We start from the raw sequence: 24,412 nt of genomic DNA on the forward strand, positions 1-24,412 counted from the left end.
CCTTACCTCCCTTTGGTAACAGAAGATAATAGAACGGCTGGGAAACGCCCTTTCAATACGGTTTCCTGTCACATGGGTCCCCCGTGACCACCGACCACGCCTGTGTTGGCCATCCAGCATCAGCAAAAGCTGAGAAGACTCAACCTTGGCCATTTTTTACCAAGTGTCTGAGATTTGAACAGTCCAGCAGACAGCGAAACACTATTCTTTCAGTGCGTACTATTTGTTCTGAAAGGGGCGAGAGAAAGAAAGACCTCGGCGGACTGGAGCGGGTAAAGCTACGGTAAAATTACGGCCGGGAACACGGTAATTCATCGCGTGCAGCTTTGCAGGGAGCAAGCAACTCTTCCTAGCATCTGGAGCAACGAAAAAACGCCCAACAGCGCTGGCTTGTTCCCTTTGTTGACGACTGCGGACAGCGCCTATGGGTATCTGAGTCCGAGGACTCGTTCTGGAAAGGACCCATGGAGAACCATCGCCGCGATGACTCGCCCTCCGGTCTGTCAGATTTTGCGGAGAACGAGGGCCTGTTGGGCACCGGCTTGACGGTGAGAGAGGAGTTCTTGTCTCCGGGTATTGAGAGGAGGAGGAGGAGTGTATGCTGATTGATTCCGCGTCTCTAGACTCGCCAGATCGAGGCGTTTGGGAGGAAGGTAACCAGCACCGCTGGACATTTGATCGGCCAGCCATCCGAGACGAACGCCCATTATCAGACTGCCATGACGGAGATCCACCGGGAGCTACGACGACCGCAGGCACAGCGCAAGGTGTTTGCTCTGACGCGGACGACGCCGACCGACCTCGTTCGCTCCAAGCTGTCGACCACGGAGATTCAGTCGCGTGCGCTCTCATCCCTGCCGGATGACCTCCTTGCAAACATCCCCGAAGACAGCAGCTCGTACTCGCTGTTCCAGGGATTCCAAGCCACTCTGCCTGAGAGCGATCCAGAGCCGCGAAAATCCCACCGCCGACGGGGGTCAAAAAACAAAAAGGCGCTGAAGGATGCGGACAAGAGCGGCGCGCTGCCGCCGACGGCGGCGGGCTTGAAGGCCGAACGGGCCAAACTCGCCAGACGACTGGACATGATGGGGGTTCGGAAGAACATGTGCAGCGGAGAGATTCATGAGATTGACAACAAAATCGCTAATTTGCACAATATGCGCAAGATTGTTTTGGATCGGCTGGCCGGACTGGAAATGGACGAAGCGCAGTTGGAACAGGAACGTAGGTGGCTATTCTTTTTTCTCTCCCCTTCTCATCAAATTTTATGTTTGAGAACGCTCGTATTGACTGTCAGTGACCGAACTGGACAACAAGCTGGAAGATTTCCCTGACGAGGAGGAGGTCCCTCCAGCCATTGCGACCCCCAAATCGTCTGAAGCGAACGAGGACTCGATCTTGCCCGAGGATCCGGCCATGGATACCTCATTTATGTCGGAGTCTATTTACCAAAAAATACCATCGCCGAAGAGTTTAAAACAGAAGTCTATAAGTACGTTGACGAAAAAATACGGCGGAAAAAAAAAGGAATGATAAACTCCGCTGACGTTAAGCTACAGGGAAACGATCCATGCCGGTTCTACACGAGCATTTCGAGCCCGGCTCGCCGATCAAAGAGATTCAGGCTCACAACGATGTTGTGACGGCGGTAGACTTTGACTACCCCTTCGGAACGATGGTGAGCGCCGCGCTCGACGACACAGTGCGGGTGTGGGATATGAACACTGGCCGATGCACGGGATTCCTGGAGGGACACCACGCATCTGTCCGGTGCCTACAGGTAGAAGACAATATAGTCGCGACGGGATCCATGGATGCGTCGATTCGACTGTGGGATCTTAGTCGAGCACGGTCTGCGCCGCGCAATAATCGGATCAATAAGCGCGCCAAGGAAGTCGAAGCAGAAGCAGAGGCGGAAAACGAAGCCAACGGCTTTCACTACGTGAACCACGAGGACACGGCGTCGCGGCCATCATCGTCCTCGAGCATGGACGATTGCTTCCTCTTCTCGCTGGAAGCGCACGTGGACGAGGTCACGGCGCTGCACTTCAAGGGAGACACGTTGATCTCCGGTTCGGCAGACAAGACCCTACGACAGTGGGATCTGGTCAAGGGGCGATGCGTGCAGACGCTCGACGTGCTGTGGGCGGCGGCGCAGGCATCGACGTCGATGACCAGCGCGGCGGAGACGTCCTGGCGGCCGTCCGGACGCATCCCGGACGCCTCTGCCGACTTTGTCGGAGCGGTACAATGCTTTGATGCGGCGCTCGCCTGCGGAACCGCCGATGGGATGATCCGACTCTGGGATTTGCGCAGCGGCCAGGTGCACCGCAGTCTGGTTGGGCATACGGGACCGGTGACGTGCCTTCAGTTCGATGATGTCCATCTCGTGACGGGCAGCGCTGATCGCAGCATTCGGGTGAGTTGGAACAGTTCCCCCAACGTTTGTTTAATTATTCGCTAAACTTTTGCTAGATCTGGGATCTCCGTACGGGCTCCATCTACGACGCCTACGCCTACGACAAGCCGATCACGAGCATGATGTTCGACAGCCGACGCATTGTCGCTGCGGCGGGCGAGACCGTCGTCAAGGTCTACGACAAGGGCGATGGCCGCCACTGGGACTGCGGCGCAGGCGTCGGCATCGACGAGAACGACTCGCAACTGGCACTGGTCGACCGTGTCCGTCTGAAGGAGGGCTATCTCATCGAAGGCCGGCGCGATGGCACAATCGGGGCCTGGACGTGCTGATTGATCTGTATACTTGTATATTATAGAGCTTGAATTCAAATAACAACACATGGAATGTAAAGAGAAACACCCCCCACCCAGGCAACAAAGAACCCCCTCTCGCCCGTCAAAAATAGCACCGACAGAAACTGGCTCGAGTCTCCTCCTCCAACCTACAAAGAACGATCTCGCCATGAGAGAGAACAAAGAACGGGTGGCGCGATGAACAGTAAAACCTGAGAATCCAGCCTCATGAAACATCCATCTGTATAATCACCACACCAGAGAATGCCCTCGGCATTAAACATCGAATATTAGAAGCCTAGGTAAGGGTTTAAATCCTCTTCATAGTCTGGCATCATAGAGTATCGCAAAGTTTCCCTCCAAATCCATAATGAAGCCCCACTGACCTTTGCACTCTCTCCCCAGCGACAAAAACCCGCGCTGCGACCGCATCACAACCCGCCGACTGTCGAGCCTGAGCAGGTCGTTTTTCGACCTCTTGACGCGAGTAACATCGAGTTATTTATTAAAAACAAGCGGCGGGTGACACGCACTCACGCGAGAGGCAGTCAGGCAGTCGGATTTTCTCCAGACACGCTGGGGGGGCGCGCGTCGTGAAGGGCGCGCCTGGGACGCGACTCTGAAGACAACACGAGGGAAGTGAATTGCAGATTCAATATTGAAACTGGATATCGGGTGTTCTGTGAATTATCTGAATACGCATGACTCGAACGACCATTGAATGTCGATTAGCTGGTTCAAGGGTCGAGTCGAGATACTACGCCACGTACGATTCACTCCCCGGTTTGCAGACGCCTCAAAACAACGACTGCCAGGCAAGAATAATATCGGAGTACTCAATAGAGGACAGCCTATACGGACAGTCACGTAATTCCCGTCTAGCTTGATTGAAGAGCTGGTCCTTTGGATGGGCAGATGTGACTGCATAGCTTTATGCGGAGCCCCCTTCGATTCACAAGTGATAAGCTGCGGTGAGTACTGGGTTATATCAATCGACCATGATGACGCTTCGTCAATCGTTCTTTCTCCCTAAAATCAAACTCCAGCTGATAATCTACAGGCTAATTCAGACTTTGCGTGATGCCTCCCAAACGCATTACACGTCGTGCCGGGGCGACCGCCCGTGCCAACGAGGACGAAATTCTGGCCATGATCCCTGGGATGTCGAGTCCAGAGGGCAAGATCCCGGTTCTGCCCAGCATCCCTGCAAAGCATTCCTTTGCGTATGGCTCGCCGGCGCCAGCGGTGCTGCCGCGCAAGATTCAGGTCAACCACGTCACGCGGCTCGACGACATGGCCCATACTATCGACGCCGAGTTGAATGAGTCCAAGGATCGCCGGGAAGTCGTGGTCGATGACCCGAAAGATAGTCAACCGCCGCCGAGCCCGCCGCGTCTTCCATCGCCAACTCGGCGGCGCAAGCGTGAACCCACGCCGGACCAGGTGCAGCTGCTGGATGCGCTGCGCCAGGTGACGACCACGACCAATGGCGATAATGCGCGGTCTACCGCGACACCGACTCCTCCGATACCACACAGGCTGTCGAGCGAACCGACTCCTATCCCGCCCGTACCCCGATTCCCGCCCCCCGATGATGATCTACGTCTGTATCCCTCCCCGCTGCTCCGCTTCGGGTCTCCACACCGTGACTCGCCCCTCAGAGACCGCTCGCAGCGCCAAGGGTCCCTGGACAGCGACTCGATGATATCGTGGGCAGTCGAGCGCGACGTCCACGATGACGATCTCCAGAGGACGCGCCCGACGAAATTCCGCGAGTCGCCGCGCGGGAAAAACATCACCAAGCCGCCCCGGCGAGCGTCGGGGATCACCTTTATTCATAGCACGATCGAGGAAGAAGATGAGCCGGTATCCAGGGTGGACCTGGAGCCTCAGTTTGAGCGAGATCCCACGCCTGTTGAAACGGAACCGGAGCCCATCCCCGAACCAGATCGACCGCCGCCAGAGCCTGAAATCCTACCGAAAGAAGACCCATTGAATTCCGCCCCCGCCAGAACCCTAATACCCCAGAGCGTTGGACGCGAGACATCGTTTGCAGATACAGAAGAGCCGTCATCGTTCCTGTCCTCTATCGGAGTTCTCAAACCGCGGATGCCATCCATACCCCGGTTAACAGGAGAGACTCGAAGACAGGACGTTTTCCGAATAGCGCTGCTCATACTCCTGGTGGTGCTTCCCCCCATAGCGATGTATGTCTGGGGAGGCCGGCTGGTGGATCTGTACGAGCAGATGGGACCGTCTCTGCCCTCGTTCCGACGACCGTTTGTGAACCTGAACGCCTCCAACCTGGAGATCGTGGAGGCGCTCTCGCACCAGATGGGGAAACTGAGCAACCGGGTGTCCTCGATCTCGGTCGACGTGCAGTCGCTACAAACAGAGGTGGACAGTCTTTCGGCCGCGCAGACCGCGCACCCGGACGGCAAACAGACGGGCCCCATCCCGGTCTTCGCCGAGCGCGCTCCGCGCGTCAACTTCCTCCTGCTCAGCATGGGCGCGATCGTTGATCCTCGCGCAACGAGCCCGACTGCCGGGCCCAGCCCGCCCTTCCTTCAGCGCATGCTGCTCTTCCTTTTCCCCCCGGCACGCTCGTCCACGCGCGGCCCGCTACCCCCGATTGCGGCGCTGACTCCCTGGCAGGACTTTGGCGACTGCTGGTGCAGCACCCCGCGGCAGGGGATGTCGCAGCTGGCCGTTCATCTGGGCCGGGCGATTGTGCCTGACGAGGTGGTTGTCGAACATGTGCCCAAGGGGGCGAGTCCGAATAGCGGCGTCGCCCCGCGAGATATGGAGTTGTGGGCGAGGTTTGTCGTCAAAGACGTTAATGAAAGGAAGGAAGACAAGCCCGTGGGAGACAACAAGGCACAAGACAAGAAAGAAGATGCAGGTCTGGAAAGAGAGGATGACATCCGGCTCACACCCCCCGACGCAGACATGCACGAATCGATCATGAAGTACCTCCGCCTCGCCTGGCGCGGGGAGCCAGACTCGCACTTCGCCGACGACGAACTGCTGGGCCTGCCCTTCTACCGGATCGGCCGGTGGCGGTACGAGCTCGACGGCGCCCATCACATCCAGCATTTCACACTGGATGCCGTCTTCGACACGAAGGATCTGAGGGTCGATAAGGTCGTGGTTCGCGTCACCTCCAACTGGGGTGCGGAAGATACCTGTCTTTACCGGGTGAAGCTGCATGGTCATTTATAGCCTGACTCTTCTTCTTGAATCATTCTATTTCTTATCTTGGGTGGGGAGATACCAGGCGTTGTAGACTAGTTAATACAACATTGATAATATTGAGGTAGTACGAAAGTGAAAGAAAGAATGTATTTGGTCTAGATTATTCCATACGTTGAAACGCCCTGTCGACCTCCCCCCTCCAATCGCTCATGGCGACGATCGCCCATTCCAACAGGCCAACCAGGTACAGGGCGACGCACTGGCCGACCCAAAGCCCCTGGAGCCCCCAGCCATGAAAGGCAAGCCAGATGCCCAGCGGCAGGGCGCCACAGTAGTAGCTGAGGAAGTTGACTGCGGCGCCGACGTGCTGGCGCCCCATTCCGCGCAGGGAACCGCCGCAGCTGCCGTTGAGACCGTCAGCGATCTGGAAGAGGGCGACATAGGGCAAGATGGAAGCGGTGAGGTGGACGACGCGCTGGTCGTCGTTGAAGATGCGGGCAAAGTGATGGCGCGAGAGCAGCAGGCCGGCCAGGACAAACGTCCCCAGGAGCATGCTGAGCCAGGCGGCCGAGTGGGCGGCGAGGGCGGCACCGCGCGCGTTGCGGGCGCCTAGCAGGTTGCCCACGCGCGCCGAGGCGGCGACCCCGACACCAAAGGGGATGGTGTTGAGGACCTGGTCGGCGGTCATGATGACGCTCTGCGCCGCGAGCGGGATGGTGCCTAGTCGGCCGGCGGCGAGGGCGACGATCTCAAACGCCCACCATTCGGTTCCGATGTGGACGATGCCCAGGAAGGCGAGGCGCGCAAACACGCCCAGGTTGTGGAACGCCGCGCGCGACCACCCGCCCCAGCATTCGGAGCCCGCCACGAAGCGTGCGTACAGCACCAGCAGGCCGAAGGATAGCCAGTATGAGATGCTGGTCGCTAGCGGGGCCCCCAGGAGGCCCATCCCCAGCGGGTAGCAAAATAGGTAGTTCAGGCCTGCGTTGATGGGGGAGGTGATGAGAAGGACATAAGTTCCGGGGCGCATGATTTCTGCAGATCCAATAGATTAGAATACATGAACACCCTCGGCCTGGAAATATACCGTCAGTAAATTCTCCTACCTTGGGCCTGCAGATATTTCTTCATGGCTTCAAAGTAAATGTACCCCAGTCCTCCCGGGATCAGGCAGGTCAGGAATCGTGCCGTGTCCCTCGACAGATCCGCATCCTGGCCGAGAAGAAGAAAGACGGGTTCCGAGAAGGCCCAGAGGACGGCGACGGGGATGTAGAACAGAGTGAGAATGACGAACCCACGCTGCAGCAGCACGCCCAGATCATGTTTGTTCGTGCTGCCCGTGAACGAGGACGAGGCCAGGGTGTCGAGCGCCGTCGAGCCCCCCAGGGCGACCAGCCATGCGGTGGACATGGCGAACCCAAACGAAAAGGCCGCCGTGGCCAGTGTCTCTGGCGAGGAGCGCCCGACTATCATCACCGACAGCGTTTGCAGGCTATTCTGTAGCGTGTAGGCGAGAATCACTGGGATCGATCCCTTGAGCAACGCCCACATCTCGCTCATTATCAGCCGTGCGGTGGACTGGAGCTCCGAGCTTTCCTCGCAGACTGCGTCTTCGTCGTCGCAGGTACTATCGCTGCCATCTTCGACAGTGTGTTTTGGTAGCAGAGAGGTGTACTCGGTCGGTGTATCCGCCATGTTGACTTGAATCTTGACTCTCGATTTCAGAACGAGGTGATAGTAGGATCATGCTATCGTGTTAATTGTATGGCACAGGTGGCAGTTCCCACCGACATTTGGTCTCCTGCAGGTTTCCAGGCTGCATCGATATCCTGCAGGAGCTTTGGTAAAGCAAGGTAAGGTCTTTTCAGATCTCGATTGAGCATTTTATCTCGTAATCCTGCGGAGATACTCCGTCAAACATGAGGGGGGTCTTATCTTGATAGGGGGATACGAGTTAGTCCAATGTTTACATGAGGATTTCTGATTCACTTAGCTGACACGTCAGTTGTTGGTCTGATATTTCAGCTAATCAATGGAAATGACGTTAGCCAGGCAGTGAGTGCCTGAGATGGTTGTCTTGTGGTTGTTAAGAGAAAGAGAAATTCAGTTTGTTGAGGAAGATAGAAACGTGTGCCTTTATGCCTGAGGCATACACGGATGGCATCAGTATTTACTGTCAGTCGCTGTTCTCCGGGGTTTTTTACTCTGTTGTATTCTTTTTAAATCGATATCTTTTTAAGTCATTAGTCGCTTAGGCTGCAGTGTATCGTATCTATACTGGTTATAGACAGGCTGTTGGTTAATACCATTATGTAGTGTCTTTCTATAGAATATATATCCGGACGGTGTACAACAAGCCAATATATCATTCTTGAATAGTATTTCCAAGAGAGACCAAGTTTACCCCGAGTGAGAGAGATACTCCGAGATCAGTCTCATAGCAGAGATTGACACCAGCCATGGAATACTGTCAAGTTGAAGCATAGCTTCATGTGTCTAGACTTTAATGTAGCTTTGCCCAAGCGATGCCAACTTCCTGACACACTCCTCGAGAACATTATACCTATACGATGAGCCTGAAATCCTCAACAAAACAGACAGGTACGTACTTAGAGTCATGGTCAAGACGAGAACTAAAGGTGTTCGGCACTGACCAAGTTAGATATGTCTATATGTTTTTCTTAATAGTGGACAATTATGTGACGGTACCTGGCATGCCTGGCTCCATGAACTCCTTCAATTGCTCTTGAACTTCAGCCTCCCGGCCTACCCTGACGCTGGACAGAACCTGTACTCTACTGGCTCGCTTTCGTCTTACCTCTTCGAAAAGCGCGAGCCGAGCAGGAATCCCTGCCGGGGTGATCGACTTGAACAGCGCTGCTAGAGCGCCAGCATCTTCGATGGCCTGGTTTGCACCTTGTCCGCCAAAGGGGAGCATCTGTGAATCAGTATATTCTCTCTCTTATCAAGTGTAATTCCCTCACTGCATGTGCGGCGTCCCCGATCAAAAGCACTTTATGGAAACACCATGTGTGCAGAGGTTCGTGGATCAACAAGGGCCAGCACTTGACGTCTTCGGCTAGACTATCATTATTAGATATGTCGACCAAATGAAAATGAGCCCATCCAGTAAGGGGCAGATACTTCATTGCTTCTCTGACGGAAGGGTGGAAATGGACGAACTCTTCGATCATGTCCGACTTGAAGTCTGGGATGTGCCAGTTAGCACAAACCAGATATAGTTCTTTCATATACTCACCAGAGTTAGACGTATTTGGTCGCGTGGGATGGATCCCCGCAAAATTCTGGACCTCCCCTCTGAAGCCAATGATTAGTGACTTTGTGCGTTTTTTAAACTTATTGTGGGATCGTCTAACCCCCGACAACTGTACCAGATCAGATGGCGCTCATTGACGGTATCCACCGTGTCCGCGAAGAGAATGGATCCGCGGTTCGTCCTCTCGATGAATCTCTCTAGCGTCGGGTTTGAAGCGAACGCCTCTGTCGGTAGCAGAAACCGAAAGGCACTCATCCCCGTCACGACAGGTGACTTGAGATGCGGGATCACTGACGCCCGAATGGCAGAGTGTAGCCCGTCCGCCCCGATGACCAGATCCGCCGCATGCACCGAGCCGTCAGACAGACGTACTGAGCCGGCCACGGGGTCGACATCCACCACAGGAGACGCCAGACGGATTTCAACGGGAGGAGGAGGGGTAGGGAAACCGGCATCTTTGTCGGGGTCTACATCCTGCGCTAGTCGTAGCAGTTCCTGGTGCAAGTCAACTCGATGGACGGTCCAAAACCCAACACTCTTATTGTCATCTTCTTCCATGACCTGGATCGCGATCCGCGAGAGCGTCGTCCCATCGACCACCTCCCAGCTTCTCCGACGACATGCTCGTGCTCGAGCAAAGTCGAAGCCGATACTTTGCAAAACAAGCGCTCCGTTAGGTGACACGGCCAGTGCTGCTCCGATTTCTGTTGCAAACTGGGACTTTTCGAAAATCTGCGTTCTGAAATTAGTGGTAGAAAGTGGTAGACAGGAGGTAGCTCAAGAGGTAGACTATACCGTGACAGTATGGCCGGCCTGTCGGAGAGCAACAGCTGCACAGAGACCGGCAATTCCAGCGCCGACAACAATGACCCGGAGTGCCATATTGAGGGTGTATCTTGAGGGTGTTGTCTACGATCAAGGGGAAGAGACGAGGACAGCGAGATGATCAGTTGCTGCCCGTTGGGATTGAAATCACATGTCTCATGCAGGCTGACCGCCAATTGCATACAGAGTGCCAGTATTCTGAACTTCACTTCTACAGCCTTTGATCTTGGGAATAGTGTCTAGTCTAGGTCTTTACCTTGGTGATAGTTACTTGTACTCGATGTCTAGTAGCTATTTGATAGCATTGTATTCTGATGGAATGATGTCATTAGAACTTTATCAAAAAAAATTGGCTCAGTGTGAAAATAATCAATAGTTTGTCAATATATTGAACCCTTGCTTGATATTGCGCCATTCCAAACCCTGTATCCCGGAAAGACGACACAGGGAGTAGGCCTGTCCTTGTCATGTATGACACCAATCCTAATCGTGGAGAAGGGGAGATTGTACAGGCATCCTGGGCCTGGAACTCATCGGTGATTCCCAGGAGCTTATTCCAAATGATGGGTTGGTTTTGAATGAGTCTGGACTTAGTCATGCCAGCTCGATGCATTGACTCGATCGAGTCAGCAATCCAACGAGTGTTGCGGTTGATTTATAATAGCTTTCTTAATAAGTACAATGTGATTGATGATTGTAGCTGTGGTACGTGTATTCCAATAGTTAGAACCAGGATATACTCCCGATACCATGTCTAACAGTCCATTCTGCTAGCAAAGACAGATCGGGACACGACACAGACCAAATCTGGCATGTCTAGATCCATTCATAGAGGCCCAATGGACTATCTTGTGTAGCGATGAATATTGATGACTATCACCGATCGATCAGGTGGTCCTCAGTACGGAGTCATCCGTATTCGTGCCGACGGCCCAGAAAAGCAACCAGATGGCTGTTGAATCAGTTCTGATTTGCCAGGCCAAGTAGGCAAAGATCGACACAATCCATAACCTTCTTTGAAAAAGAGTTCATCTCGTCTCGGGGCCATGTGGCATTGCGAGCCCAGTCCAGACTCCACGCCCAGCAAGAAAAGTCTCAGTCTCAACCAGCCACATCTCCCTGGGATGATCTCAAGCTAAAGTTGGACATGGAGCAATATTAGCATCATGCCTATCGACCCAGTCTGTCCCCATGATAACTTCTCCGTCCAGAGAACATCGGCCAAGAGAAAAGTCTGCAGACCGCATCACACAAGTGACCGACAGCTCGGGAGCGCCTCGTCTCCGCAGGATGCGAGATGCAATCCCGGAGAGACAATCATTGCCCAACTGTGTGTCCTGTTTATATGCTGTAGGGGTGGAAGATCGCTGTCAAGGCCCACTGCTGAGTGGGCTGGGGCGGGCGGGAGTATGTGGTAGGGATTCAAGACTGCTTCAGCCTCCCGAACGCCATCCGTTTTCTGCAACTGGTTCCTAAGGTGGACAGCAGGGACTCCAACTTATCATTTGATGCAGCATTTCTCATACCTGAGCTTGTCCTGAGTGATGACAGCAGCAACTGAACGTAACTGCGTAGACCGTACAAAGTTGACTCAGAGTGAGGAAGTTCGCTAAGACGACCCGGGCTCCTGCCCAAAGAGGCTGTTGATCCGACCAGCGTGTATCGTAACATCGTTACCATTATTACCACTGCTGGTACCATGATTTCGCCTGCCACGCAGCGACAGTCGGATCGTCATACTACATACTACATACGTATGGAGTATGCTGGCCAGCATACTATCCATAAATTTGAAGCCAAAAAAAAAAGAAGAAGAAAAAAAAAAAAAGAAACCTCGTCGATAAGATTGCGCGAGGGACCCTCTGGAGGACACCTAGATACAATGCTATGCTTCAGGCGGCTAGACTGTCTGTACTCCGTACGGGTCTTGTTTCAGGTGTTTTGGGCGAACGCAACGGCTCTTTTCCCCCCTAAACTTCTCCACAGCGAAATCGAGAGACAAGAGGGTTTGCTTCCAGCTGGCATGTGAAGACGGCGACGGCGACAGTGCTAGAGACCTGTCGGCAGGGATCTTTTGCTGGCTGCTTCTCCGCAGAATAGTCTAGGACATGGGTGAGGTTATCCGAGGAGAAGCCTCAGTCTGTCGTCTCGCAAGGTCTTGATGCTGACACTTGACAGCTGCCAACACCAAGACTTGGCGATCGCAACGGCGGAACGGACCAAAGCCAACCCACGGTTGAAACACAGGGATATCCATCCTGTGGTGGAGCTGGAGGAGGCCAGGTACCTTATTCCTTAATGGCCAGGTCACGTTCCAGCGGTTCGTTTCAGGTACTGACGGGTTGCTACCAACTAGCTAGTTAGCCAGGCTGCTTGCCAGTCCTTCATCTTAACTCGGACAACGAAGTGAATAATGGGGGTCGGGACGAACGTACGGAGTAGGCCTCCTCCGTACTTCGTGCTCTCTCGCAACTCGGCCATCTCAGATCGTGTCGATGTGATTTCAAAATCTGAACCCAGTGTAGCACAACGGATGTCGATGATGCAAGTATACTCTTGTGTGCAGCTTGTCCTACATCTCGTGTCTCCTGGATCTGATCCAATGAAGGAGTTCTTCGTACTTTGGCAAGACCCGACCGTGATGATGGATAAGAGCAAGCAAGACGATAGCGTCTTCGGGAGACTACAAAATACGACCAGTTCGTCCGAGATAAGGAAAACAAAACGTGGGACCATGCGAAAGATCAGATAGTGATGGTTCACTTCTCCAGAGTACTCCGTACAGCTGGCAGTGACCCAAACTTCCGTGGAATCACATCCATGGTTCGTCAACTAGGAACCGACGCCCTGGTATCAACATTGCAGTTTGGCCTGGGCAGCATTACTGTATGCACGGAGTCCTATGCAGTACGGACCGCCGTGGGGATGCTATGCCTTCTCATCACAATCTAAATCATCCTGATCAGGCTCTGTCTCTATCTCTTCCTCGGTCTCGACTCTCGAGCAGACCCCATACTTCCTTCGTAAGGTAGTTCTTGCGCCCAGCAACGCACCAGACGATGGACAGCCCACCCATAGTAGACCCGCTCCCAAACCGTCCCCTGGCGTCGCTCGGCCGCGACGTCAGCTCCCCTGAAAAATAATATGGCCTCTGCTCTGCGGCCGTTCCCCGATGACCGTCTGATTTGCAGCCAGAGAGGGCCAGCGGATCGATCAGAGAAGGTGTTCCCTAACTAGTCAACTAGTCAGCTAATTATTATTAGCTAGCCAGTTCCTTAATAACTCCAAACAAGAGGCAAAAGCAGTCTCGCTCCTTTTAAGACCCTGTCTGTCGTTAGCTGGTAACTACCGGCCTCGCTCTTCCTCGTCCCGCCCAAATCCTGTCCGGCGTCCGGCCACTGTTTAACCTCAGGAGGCTTGCACTCATTATTCACACTCTCCCTCACCTCTTCCCACCACTCTTTCCTCCCTCCCTCCCCTCTCTTTCTCTCTCTTGCTTTGTGCCTCCCTTCAAAAACCAGACCTGTCACCTTTCCCGCGGTCTTTCTCTCCTTTTGTCTCCGTTTGTCGCGGTAGCCTTTCCTTTCGAGTGCCCGGACTCTTTCTGTTCGTCGTGTGCCCCCCCCTTTGTTCTGTCTGCCGCGCTTCTGTCAGCCCTCTCACTAACCTGGGTTTTTCTTTTTTATTTCCAGATGAAATAGGGAATAATTTTTTCTAATCCTCGCTTTAATCAAAACTTCTCGGACGATCGCAGGACATCCATTTCGCGCGAAACGAACCGCGAGACGCTGAGCCTAGAAATATTAAGGCGACAAGAAAAAGAAACCGCAGAAAAGGAGACGACGACAAACAAAAGTCAAGAGTCTAGCGGTTCTGTCGATTCGAGAAATAATCATAATAATTATTCGATTGACTTGTTTACGACTCATGACGGTCTTCGTTTCGGTCCCTCGACGATAAGAGCATATATACCCCCTGCCGCGCGCCCCTGACTCTTTGGCCGGCTCATCGTTGCCTTTTATTGTTGTTGTTGTTGTCACTGCTGTCGGTGGTCGTGCCATGACGGTCTCGCCGCCAGCCTCGCCCACGGGCGCGCCCCAGCGGCCCATCAGCGCCATTGCGCGCACGCCCCGGAGCGCCAGTCGCATGAGCATGAGCAGCAAGCATGGAGGTAGTCGTGCGTCCGACGAGGATGGCAAGACGGCAGTCAAAGTTGGTGCGTCAAGGAAAGGGGGGGGGGGGGGTGGGCGAAAGAAGTCCCAACCCGACTCATCTCCACGAGGAAGATATAGATAGGAGAATTCCTGGCTGACACATTCCTCGCGTAGCTGTCCGTGTGCGCCCGCCGTTGAAACCGACCGACCCGGGCTTCGAGCTCATTCCTCAGCGTTTCCAGCGCTCCATGGTCCACGTTACGTCGCCGACCAATCTTGCTGTCGATGTGCCCCAGGGCCGCAAGTTGTTTGTCTTCGATCGCGTGTTTCCCGAGACGGTCGACCAGGAGGGCATCTGGGAGTATCTCAGCGACAGCGTCAACTCATTTGTCCAGGGATACAATGTCTCCATTCTCGCCTACGGCCAGTCGGGCGCTGGCAAATCGTACACGATGGGAACCGCGTCCCCGAACGAACAAAGCGATACCAAGGGGATGGGTAAGCTTGTTTACTGCCCATCTGGTCTCTTTCTTTCTTTCTTTTTTTTTTACTGATGAAAATCCGCTGCCAGGCATTATCCCTCGTGCGGCCCAGCTGCTGTTTGAAAAACTCGATGGCACGGTCAAATCGAATCGTAACAGTGTCTCCGGCTTGCGCACACCCACAAGATACTCCATGAACTCCACTACTAGCATTGGGAAGAATGCCCTGGAGAAGAACTGGCAACTCAAGGCCACCTATGTCGAGGTATTTTCTCTTCACCCCTCTCTCATGGCTGTTTTTTTTTTTTTTTTTTTTTTTTTTTTTTTTTTTTTTTTTTTTTGACACCGGTAAAAGATCTACAACGAGCACTTGAGGGATCTTCTTCTCCCCGAGTCCACACCGCAGGGTGACCGCACGACGGTGACCATCCGAGAGGATACCAAGGGTCGTATCCTTCTCACCGGCTTGCACCAGGTGAATATCAACTCATTTGAAGACTTGATGAACGCGTTGCATTTCGGTTCGTCGATCAGACAGACAGATTCCACGGCGATCAACGCCAAGTCATCTCGATCGCATGCCGTCTTCAGTTTGAACCTGATTCAGCGCAAGTCCGCCTTCCCCTCGGTTACTTCGCCCAAGGATAAGCGTATGTCGATGCCCGTCGAGTCCCTCTCGGGCTCGGACGCTTCGGTCACCGTCGACAGCAAACTGCACTTTGTGGATCTGGCGGGCAGCGAACGGCTCAAGAACACCCAGGCCTCCGGCGAGCGCGCCAAGGAAGGAATCTCGATCAACGCTGGCCTGGCCGCTCTGGGCAAGGTCATCTCTCAGCTCTCGTCCCGCCAGGCCGGCTCGCACGTCTCGTACCGTGATTCCAAACTCACTCGACTGCTCCAGGACTCGCTCGGCGGAAATGCTATCACCTACATGATCGCCTGTGTCACCCCGGCCGAGTTCCATCTGAGCGAAACCGTCAACACCGTCCAGTATGCGCAGCGCGCCAGGGCCATCCAAAGTAAGCCTCGGATTCAACAGGTGGCGGATGACGGCGACAAGCACGCGGTGATTGAGCGATTGAAGGCCGAGGTCGCGTTCCTGCGCCAGCAGATTCGTAACGCCGAGGGTAACGACCGTCGGAGCATTGTGCCCCAGGACCGATCGGAACGGCAGAATGAGCGGGAGATGGAGCTGCAGAACCAGTTGCTCGACACGCAGGAAAGCTATAATGCGCTCAGTCAACGCCACGCGCGGCTCATCGCCGAGCTTACCAACCAGACCGAGGGCACCAACGGCGAGGCTGATGAGGGGACCACGAGCTCGGTCGAAAGGCTCAAGCGCTCTTCCTCCTTTGCCCAGTCTGTGGAGCAGGTCGTTCTCGAGTACGAGAAGACTATCCAAAGCCTGGAGTCGTCTCTCTCCAATACGCGCTCGTCCCTGGCGGTCACGGAGAGCACCCTGCTCGAGCGCGAGACCAAGTGCGCCTACATCGAGACCGTCAACTCCCAGCTGCAGACGCGAATTCAGAAGATGGTCGACCGCGAAGTCAACACCGAGACCTACTTGCGAGACCTGGAGTCAAAGCTTGACGGCCACTCGTCAGGCGAGGAGAAGCAGTCGGCGATCGTCAACGAGCTGCGCAAGGAGCTCACCCGGGCTCGCGAGAGTGAAGCCAGCTGTGAGGATTACATTTCGACCCTTGAGGAACGTCTGGCCGAGGCCGATCAGGACATGGAGCTCATGCAGAGAGAGATGGAGCGCCTGGAGCATGTGATTGACCGCCAGCGCAGCCTGGGCAAGCTGGACAACCTGCTCTATGAGCTCGATCATCTCAGCCAGCAAAACAATCAAAATGGAATCGTGCCGGAAGAAGATGCTAGTTTCGAGGAGATTACTCCTCATCAGCCGGTGGTGACACCGATGAAGAGCGCCCAGCATGGTCGCAAGCGAACCATGTCTTCAGCACTAGACGTGCTGACTGAGGCGGTTGAGACGGCCATCCCAGAATCCGACGATGATCTGGTCGAACCGATCCCCGAAGTCGATGACGACCGAACGATGGAATCGGAACTCACCCCCGCGGCGGAAAAGCCCTCCGGCGACGGCGATGACGACGACAACGACGTCGACGATAGCGATGACCTGCAAACTTTGGAAAAGGTATCCAACCATCTGGACTTGAGCCACGGCCACCATTTTCACGAGTACGAGCCGCCGAGCCCGGCGCAGTCCAAATTTGTGGCCGACAAGCTGGAGACCGTCACCCAGGAGCTTTTCGACCTGCGCATGCAGCACGAGGCGACTATGACCGACTATGAGCTCCTGGAAGCCAAGTACGAAGAAGCACTGAAAGCACTGGCCGAAATGCAACAGGACGCCGCTGACGAGGTTCGCCACCCGGCCGCGGCCGTCCACGCCCTCCTTTCCCAGACCGCTGCCTCCCGACCGGTGTCTTTTTTAGGCGAAGGCAAGACTCCAGAATCCGCCAGGACTGGAGATCGACGGGCATTCTCGCAATCGCTTTCCTCGGAATTGTCCTTGGTCGGGGAGTCGGGTGTTGCCTCGCCGGAGGCCTCGCCTCGTACCCTTGAAACGGAACAGGAGCCCGAGCAGGAACACTCCCAACAAGAGGAACAAGAAGAGGAACAACAACAACAGGAACAGGAACAAGAACAGCCGCAGCAAACAGAAAAACCAGAGAACGGCGAAGAGTTCCATAGTGCTCCGGCGAGTGCTCTCATGAGCGCCGCAGAAAGCGTGGTAGGGAGCGATGAAACCGCCGCGGCGCAGGAGATGGAAAACATGCGTCGACTGCTGGGCGAGCACCAGGAAGGGGTGAGCATCATGACACAAAAGTACGCCCAGCTGCAGGCCGAGCACGAGGAAACGCTGGGCCTGGTCGAGACGCTCAGAGGGGAGCTTCAGCGGACGCGGTCGGCTTCGTCCCCGCCCACAACGCCCGGCTTCAAGACGCCGGTGATACGCCGGGTAACGAGTCAGAACCTGATGTCAACGGTCGACCGGGCGCACCGGTCGCTGGCCGCCCTGCGCAACATTGCCATCGAGGAATTCGACGGCCGCCCGGACACGATGCAGAATTTCGAGGTCCACCTCGACTCGGCGATGCACGAGCTGCACACCCGCATGGAACGGATTCAGGCGCTGGAGGCGGAGAACCAGAGCGTCAAGAAGGAGATGGAGATGAAGACGACCATCATCTCCGGGCTGACGCGCGAGCGGTCGAGTTTGCAGGGCGCCTCGCCCGTCGACCGGGGCCTTGTGTCGCAGCTGCGTGACCAGGCAGTGCAACAGGAACAGCAGATCCACGCCCTCATGGAGGCGCACGATCTGCGGGAGAAGGAGCTGCTGGCGGAGATCGAGGCCCTGAGCGATCTGGTCAAGACCCAGGCGGAAGCGCAGGTCGAGGCCGCCGGTGGGACGGAGGCCCAGGCGCATCGGATCGGCGCCCTGGAGGAGGAGCTGGCCGAGTGGAAGGGAAAGCACGCCGCGGTCGTCGAGGCCCTACAGACCTCCGAGAGCAAGCTCACCACTTCTCTCGCCGAGCTCGAGGCCGCACTGGTCTCCATCGAGGCCCTGCACGCCGAGCGCGATGTGGCCGAGCGGGCCACCGGCGAGAGGGATGCCGCCACCCAAGAAGCATCCGAGAGCGAGCGCGCCGTGCAGCAGGAGCTGGTCGAGAGCCTGAACGGAGAGATCGCCGGCCACAAGGCAACCATTGCTACCCAGCTGGACACCATTGCGGGCCTGCAGCAGTCTCACGACGAGGCGCAGGAGCGTCTGTCCGAGGCTCTGTCCGACAGGGAGGGCACGGCGAGCGCGATAGAGACTCAGCGGTTGCGCATCTTCGAACTGGAGCAGGAGATGGAGAACCACCACGCCACCGTGGACGCGCACCAGAAGGAGCTGCAGGCTCTGGAGGAGTCTCACAAGCGCCAGCTGGAGGAGCTCGCGGCCAGCACCAAGGCCGCTCTACAGGCGGACGCCGAGTCACGCCTCGCCGAGCGGGACGCGGTGCACGACGCCGAACACGTCAAGGTCGCGGAGAGCCTCAAGGCCGAGATCCTCGAGTCCCGGCAGGAGCTGGCCAAAATGCTGCAGACGGTATCGAAGATCCTCCGGTCGGAGGTGACGCCGGAGTCGTTGTCGGACCAGATCGAGGACGTGGTGTCGCAGAAGCAGCACTTCTCGGAGAAGTACGTGGAGATGATGGAGGCCAACGAGGAGCTGAACCGCAAGCTGCAGCAGACGAGCAGCCTCGACAGCCGGGTGGAGGAGCTGAACCTGCAGAACTCGGTGCACGAAGCCAAGGTGAACGAGCTGGCGCTGCTGGTGGCCACGCTCGAGGACACCATGCGCCAGAAGGACGAGCAGATCAAGAAGAAAGACAGCATCATCGAGGAGATTGCGGCCGAGAAGCAGAAGAGCATCCGGCTGGTCGAGGAGCTCGAGGAGCAGATCACCAACAGCTTCGACCAGCATCACAACCGTCTGTCCGTCATCCAGCAGGAGCGCGACCAAGCCCTCGAGGACGCCAAAACCAAGATCTCCCAGTACGAAAAGGAGATCGAAACGTACCAGGTGCGCATGGAACAGTTGGAGGTAAAACATCCCGTACACATCTTCTTCTTTTTCTCATAAAACACACAGCTAACTTTTTGTCAGCTCCAGCTCAAGAACAGCGGCCCCCAGGAGCACTCACACGACCGCAGCAGCTCTCTGACGTCCAACCTGCGCAAGAGCGCCTCTGCGGCGTCTCTGCCCTCGCCGCCGCCAGCAATCCCTCTGCCGCCGCTGCCAACGATCGCGTCGACGACCTCTGGCGGCTCCGGCAGCATCTCCCCGCCAGCCTCGCGGCACGCGAGCAAGGAGCTGGTCAGCGCCCAGCTGGTGGAGGACCAGGAGGCCCGGCTCCGCACGATCGAGAAGCACCTGTACGCGGAGAAGCAACTGACGGCGACGCTCGAGGAGGCCCTCGGCGACCTCGAGTCCCAGAGCAACAAGGTCAAGAACGACTGCGAGACGTGGAAGAAGAAGGCCTGGCAGCTGGAGGACGAGCTGACGACGCTGCGCAAGGAGCGCAACTCGGCGCGCCTGTCTCTGCAGGCCGTCGAGGAGGAGCGCAGCGCTCGCCGCGAGGCCGAGGCGGCGCGCGCCCAGCTCGAGGAGCGCATGAAGGCGCTCAACAAGAAAAAGAAGAGCACCCTGAACTGTTTCTAGTCTCTTTTCTTCTCTTTCTCTTTCTCCCTATTCCCTTTTCCCTTCATTCTCCCCCCTTTTCTCTTCATTCTCCCTCTTTTCTCTTCATTTCTCCCTCCTGTTATGAATTCTTATGCTGACCGTTCCGACCCTGTATACCTCATCTTCGCTTCTCTCTGTCCTTTTTTTTTTACGGCTCATATCTTTTGCCCTCCTGGCTCCTCTTGCCCCCATGCCCCTTTCGATTCTTCTGCGCTTTGTACACTTATCTCTTCTTATGACTTAACCTTCTTCTTGACGACGACCTGATTGATATCCTTGATATCCGGTGGATCATTGGCTTGTCCTTCTTGTACATTCTTCAACCCTGGGTAATATACACCGATTGATCTTGATTCCCTCTTGTCTCATTTTCTTTCCCCCCCCCCCGACTGGCCCCCAGCGTATATTAGTTATACCTTGACGCACTTCTGATCCCTCCCTTGTGACTGCTGAACCTGGATACCACTCTATTGCTTACTCAGAATAACTCTTGATTCCCTTCACTGCTCTTCGATTCTCTATTGTTATACTTGGTTTGTTCAGGCGTAGCTCTATAGGGAGTACAGTGGCACATAACAGAGACCTGCTATTGCAGCTCTGTCAACGCCTATCGTATTTAGATTATTTTTTGACATAAACTACATCATTCCAAACAGCTTCTCCTTGAATCTAACGTATTATTATATTGTTTACCCAGGTATCTTGGCTATTTATGAAGCTCCACGTAGGGGAAAAGCAGTCGTCATCACATGACGTTGCGGTCCGCATAGAACAATAATCGGCAAGAGAACAATTGTCAAGGACACTCTGGCAACCTCAACTCCTCACGCCAATTGCCCAACTGCATCGAAAATGCGCCTCAAACGATCGAATATCATCATCATCCACCCCGATCTGGGCATCGGCGGCGCGGAACGGCTCATCATCGACGTCGCCCTGGCGCTGCAGGCCCGAGGCCACCGTGTGACGATCTACACCTCCCACCGCGACCCGACGCACTGCTTCGAGGAAGCGCGAGACGGCACGCTCGACGTCCGGGTTCGAGGCAATACCGTGTTCCCCGCCCATGTGGGTGGCCGGTTCCATGTGTTGATGGCCGTGCTGCGACAGCTGCATCTGGCCGTGTCGGTGTTGAAGGAGCTGGAGCAGCGAGGGGGAAATAGTGACGAGAAGAACAAAACAACAACGGAACCGGAAGAAATGGACGATATCTTTGTGATAGACCAGGTCCCTGCCTGTGTGCCCTTTCTTAAAAGCTTGGGCCCTCGGTTCGCCTCTTCGCAGCGGCAGCGGATCCTGTTCTATTGCCATTTCCCCGATCAGTTGCTTGCGTGGCGGGGCGAGAGCGCCCCCTCGGCGCTGAAGCTGGCCAAGACACTGTATCGGTATCCGTTCGACTGGTTCGAGGGGTGGGCGATGAGCGCGTCGGATAAGGTGGTTGCCAACTCGCGGTTCACGCGCGGCGTGGTCAGTCGGGTGTTTGGGTCGCAGAAGCTCGGTGATGTGCGAGTTGTGTATCCCTGTGTCGACACAACGGCTGGACCAAAGGCAGAGCAGGAGAGCGAAGGAGATGCTCAGGCTCCGCTATGGGGTGGCAAGAAGATTCTGTTGAGCATCAACCGGTTCGAGCGTAAGAAAGAGATTGCGCTGGCGATCCGGGCGTATCATGGACTGGACGAAGAAAAAAGGAAGGGTACTCGGCTGGTTATTGCAGGTACGGGCGCTGGCCACCATTGTATTTGCTTTTCTATCATGCTGATGATTCCAGGTGGCTATGATAACCGCGTCCAGGAAAACGTACAATACCACAGAGAACTCGACGCGCTGGCGACCCAACTTGGCCTACAGACCGCCACTTCCAAGACCGTCGTCTCTGCTCTATCCATCCCGGACTCGATTGACGTCCTCTTCTTGCTCTCCGTGCCGACAGCGTTCAAGGAGACCCTTCTCGCCCAGTCCACCCTGCTACTCTACACCCCCATCAACGAGCACTTCGGCATCGTGCCCGTCGAAGCCATGCATGCGGGACTCCCCGTGCTTGCATCCAACACGGGCGGCCCACTCGAGACCATCGTCGAGGGCGAAACGGGCTGGCTCCGGGACGCCCACGCGGTTCCCGAGTGGACCGCGGTCATGGACCAGGTCCTCTACCAGATGGACCGGGCAGATCTCGCCCGCATGGCCGCCGCGGGCAAGGCCCGCGCGGAGAAGGAGTTCTCCCTCGTAGCCATGGGCGACAGGCTGGAAGAGGAGATCTCAGAGATGCTCGGCGCCGACCGACGTCCCTTCTACGGGTGGTACCAGTTGCTGTTTGTCCTCCTTTTGGCCCTGGGTGCGTTGACGGGGTTTTTCCTCTATCTTCTCTGATCTATACCCATTTATTTGTCATGTATATACTCTAGACAGTCTCAATAGAGCTCATTCTTATCTCTCTTCTTATTTCATTCCCCTACTTTAACTGCGTTTGGCTCCTCCATAATAGCATATATATATATCGATCACGTGACTTCGCGCAACGCGTGCGTCGCGTCTTCATCCAAAGTACTTCATGAGCTTTGCAGAAGCCTCAACCCTCGACATGCCAGAGATCATTGACCTCATCTCGTCGAGCCCCCCTCCTCAAGTGTCCTACAAGTCTCTTCCGCATCGACTGAGCTCGCCGTTTGTCCCGCTGTCCAGTTTTCTCTCCGATGGCTGCGATGAGCCTGATAAGCCCGCGAAGCGACAGCGGGTGAGCCAGGAACCCGAGGAGAGTCTACAGCCTGTCACAAATAGCCCAACGGAGCATGTCTTTTTGTATTCAGATGAGGGGTCTAATGGCGGAGGCGCTACGAAGAAATCATGGAATGAAGAGTCGGATCCAATCGTCACGTCTTCAGCACCGCAGTCTCGGCCTGCTAAAAGAGGGGCTAGCATAGTGATTGACGATGACGAGGATGATCTTGAAAAAAATACAAATGGCCAAGAGACCATCGAGTTCAGTGACCCGCTGCATCTGCCTGACTTGAACGAATTGATGGAATCTTGTGAGCGTCGACAGCAGCCGGCCGTGTCGTCATTCTCTAGTCGGACGGCGAGTCTTTTAGCAGATCTACAGAGCGGAGCGACTACCTCAACGAGAAAGGCTAGGCCGTTGCTGGAAGATGACATTTTAGATCCTCAGCCGCGCAAGACAACCACCAAACGGGCGCCGAAGCCTACCACGGCCGAAAAGGAAGCCAAAGCGCGAGAAAGGGAAGCCGCCAAGGCACAGCGGGAGCGTGAGAAGCTCCTGGAGAAAGAACGCAAGCAAAAGATCAAAGAACAAAAGGCCAAGGAGAAGCAGCTGGCTGCGGATCTCTCCGAAGTCAACAAGCTCAAGGTCGACAAGAAAGACTCGACGCCCGAGATGATCGTCAACCTCTGCTCCTCGTTCGAGGAGACTAGCGTGGGCAACCAGGCCGTCGAATTCATGCATCGCTTGGGCGTGGAGCATAGCTTCTTCACCAGCCCCGTTCGGGGGATCATCAAGTGGCGGCGTAAGGTGGTCGCCCAGTTCAACGAGACGCTGAAATACTGGGAGCCATGTCCGCAGCACATCCGCGATGAGAATCACATCCTGTGCTACATATCCGCTCAGGACTTTGTCGACATGGTGCTGCAATCCGACTCCGACGGCGGGGGATCCCTCGACGTGCATGTGCTGCAAGTGAAAAGCGCCTACCCGGCCTGCCAGCCCATCTACCTGATTGAGGGTCTGACGGCGTGGATGCGCAAGAACCAAAACTCGCGGAACCGCGCTTTCCAAGCCCAGGTGCGCCAGCAGATCGAGAACACAAGCAACAGTGCCGGCAATACTGGCAGTAATTCTTCTACAGCATCTCGCCGCCGCAAAAACCCCGAGACCACCCCGACTGTGGACGATGACAGCATCGAAGATGCCCTCCTCCGCCTGCAAGTGACACACGCGTGTCTCATCCACCACACGAACGCGGCGCCCGAGTCCGCCGAATGGATCAAGAACTTCACCGAGCACGTCTCGACAATCCCCTACCGGCGCGAGCGGATGGAGGGCCACGACGCCGCCTTCTGCATGGACACGGGACAAGTCAAGACCGGCGACGACCGGCCAGACACGTTCGTCAAGATGCTGCAGGAGGTGAACCGTGTGACCCCCTCGATAGCCTACAGTATTCTTGCCCGGTATCCTAGTGTGAGGGATCTGGTTGATGCCATGCGAGTTCATGGCCCGAACCTCCTCGAAGACGTAAAGGTATTCTTTCCTTCCTGTGTATGTCAAGGTATCAATCAACTGATGGTTCTAGAAATCCGCAAACAAGAACGGTGCATTGGCCGATTCGCGCATCGGGCCGGCGGTCAGTCGCCGGCTGTACAAGGTGTTTATGGGGGGTGATCCGATGTCGACAGATATATAGATAACTAGTACAATTTAAAACGTATACCTGCTCAAGTAAAGTCTATAAGG

The 24,412-nt window shown here is 55.5% G+C and overlaps 7 protein-coding genes across 7 annotated transcripts; 5 read left to right on the top strand and 2 right to left on the bottom strand.

Annotated features, from left to right (window-relative positions):
* Positions 1–464: 464 nt before the first annotated feature.
* ASPZODRAFT_11894 (hypothetical protein) lies at positions 465–2,751 on the top strand (the record flags this gene model as incomplete). Its single annotated transcript, XM_022721214.1, has 5 exons — positions 465–548; positions 624–1,224; positions 1,298–1,492; positions 1,560–2,419; positions 2,476–2,751. 5 exons carry the CDS (start codon positions 465–467, stop codon positions 2,749–2,751), a joined length of 2,016 nt encoding a protein of 671 aa, XP_022585558.1.
* A 478-nt stretch (positions 2,752–3,229) lies between these two features.
* ASPZODRAFT_310925 (hypothetical protein) lies at positions 3,230–6,238 on the top strand. Its single transcript, XM_022728209.1, has 3 exons — positions 3,230–3,520; positions 3,605–3,725; positions 3,825–6,238. Exons 2-3 carry the CDS (start codon positions 3,688–3,690, stop codon positions 5,974–5,976), a joined length of 2,190 nt encoding a protein of 729 aa, XP_022585559.1. The 5' UTR covers positions 3,230–3,520; positions 3,605–3,687; the 3' UTR covers positions 5,977–6,238.
* On the bottom strand, positions 6,110–8,017 carry ASPZODRAFT_21553 (hypothetical protein; the record flags this gene model as incomplete). Its single annotated transcript, XM_022727859.1, has 2 exons — positions 7,056–8,017; positions 6,110–6,984 (listed from the first exon to the last, which is right to left on the bottom strand). Exons 1-2 carry the CDS (start codon positions 7,642–7,644, stop codon positions 6,110–6,112), a joined length of 1,464 nt encoding a protein of 487 aa, XP_022585560.1. The 5' UTR covers positions 7,645–8,017.
* Positions 8,018–8,207: 190 nt separating this feature from the next.
* ASPZODRAFT_311372 (hypothetical protein) lies at positions 8,208–10,294 on the bottom strand. The gene is made up of 8 exons (XM_022728211.1): positions 10,022–10,294; positions 9,327–9,958; positions 9,209–9,267; positions 9,094–9,157; positions 8,934–9,033; positions 8,659–8,887; positions 8,559–8,598; positions 8,208–8,512 (listed from the first exon to the last, which is right to left on the bottom strand). The coding sequence occupies exons 1-8, from the start codon at positions 10,106–10,108 to the stop codon at positions 8,446–8,448; spliced, it is 1,278 nt and encodes a 425-aa protein (XP_022585561.1). The 5' UTR covers positions 10,109–10,294; the 3' UTR covers positions 8,208–8,445.
* A 4,035-nt stretch (positions 10,295–14,329) lies between these two features.
* ASPZODRAFT_311522 (hypothetical protein) lies at positions 14,330–19,729 on the top strand. Its single transcript, XM_022728213.1, has 5 exons — positions 14,330–14,703; positions 14,777–14,952; positions 15,043–19,151; positions 19,195–19,308; positions 19,372–19,729. The coding sequence occupies exons 1-5, from the start codon at positions 14,454–14,456 to the stop codon at positions 19,427–19,429; spliced, it is 4,707 nt and encodes a 1,568-aa protein (XP_022585562.1). The 5' UTR covers positions 14,330–14,453; the 3' UTR covers positions 19,430–19,729.
* Positions 19,730–20,609: 880 nt separating this feature from the next.
* ASPZODRAFT_127056 (hypothetical protein) lies at positions 20,610–22,386 on the top strand. Its single transcript, XM_022721640.1, has 2 exons — positions 20,610–21,661; positions 21,716–22,386. Exons 1-2 carry the CDS (start codon positions 20,800–20,802, stop codon positions 22,312–22,314), a joined length of 1,461 nt encoding a protein of 486 aa, XP_022585563.1. The 5' UTR covers positions 20,610–20,799; the 3' UTR covers positions 22,315–22,386.
* A 139-nt stretch (positions 22,387–22,525) lies between these two features.
* ASPZODRAFT_148425 (hypothetical protein) lies at positions 22,526–24,362 on the top strand (the record flags this gene model as incomplete). The annotated part of the gene is made up of 2 exons (XM_022725368.1): positions 22,526–24,199; positions 24,252–24,362. 2 exons carry the CDS (start codon positions 22,526–22,528, stop codon positions 24,360–24,362), a joined length of 1,785 nt encoding a protein of 594 aa, XP_022585564.1.
* Positions 24,363–24,412: the final 50 nt, after the last annotated feature.

The sequence above is a fragment of the Penicilliopsis zonata genome, assembly GCF_001890105.1.
Source record: "Penicilliopsis zonata CBS 506.65 unplaced genomic scaffold ASPZOscaffold_1, whole genome shotgun sequence".
Lineage (NCBI taxonomy): Eukaryota > Fungi > Ascomycota > Eurotiomycetes > Eurotiales > Aspergillaceae > Penicilliopsis > Penicilliopsis zonata.

Excerpts from the sequence above, each read along its gene's own strand:
- ASPZODRAFT_310925 (XM_022728209.1), top strand. The coding sequence starts at position 3,688 with ATGCGGAGCCCCCTTCGATTCACAAGTGATAAGCTGCG. Across the intron at positions 3,726-3,824 it reads TTCACAAGTGATAAGCTGCG|ACTTTGCGTGATGCCTCCCA; the intron begins GTGAGTACTGGG and ends AGGCTAATTCAG.
- ASPZODRAFT_311372 (XM_022728211.1), bottom strand. The coding sequence starts at position 10,108 with ATGGCACTCCGGGTCATTGTTGTCGGCGCTGGAATTGCCGGTCTCTGT. Across the intron at positions 9,268-9,326 it reads ATCTGGTACAGTTGTCGGGG|AGGGGAGGTCCAGAATTTTG; the intron begins GTTAGACGATCC and ends CATTGGCTTCAG. Across the intron at positions 9,034-9,093 it reads TCCGTCAGAGAAGCAATGAA|TCTAGCCGAAGACGTCAAGT; the intron begins GTATCTGCCCCT and ends TAATAATGATAG.
- ASPZODRAFT_311522 (XM_022728213.1), top strand. The coding sequence starts at position 14,454 with ATGGTCCACGTTACGTCGCCGACCAATCTTGCTGTCGATGTGCCCCAG. Across the intron at positions 14,953-15,042 it reads TCAAGGCCACCTATGTCGAG|ATCTACAACGAGCACTTGAG; the intron begins GTATTTTCTCTT and ends CACCGGTAAAAG. Across the intron at positions 19,152-19,194 it reads AGCATCCGGCTGGTCGAGGA|CGTCTGTCCGTCATCCAGCA; the intron begins GCTCGAGGAGCA and ends CAGCATCACAAC.
- ASPZODRAFT_127056 (XM_022721640.1), top strand. The coding sequence starts at position 20,800 with ATGCGCCTCAAACGATCGAATATCATCATCATCCACCCCGATCTGGGC. Across the intron at positions 21,662-21,715 it reads TACTCGGCTGGTTATTGCAG|GTGGCTATGATAACCGCGTC; the intron begins GTACGGGCGCTG and ends TGATGATTCCAG.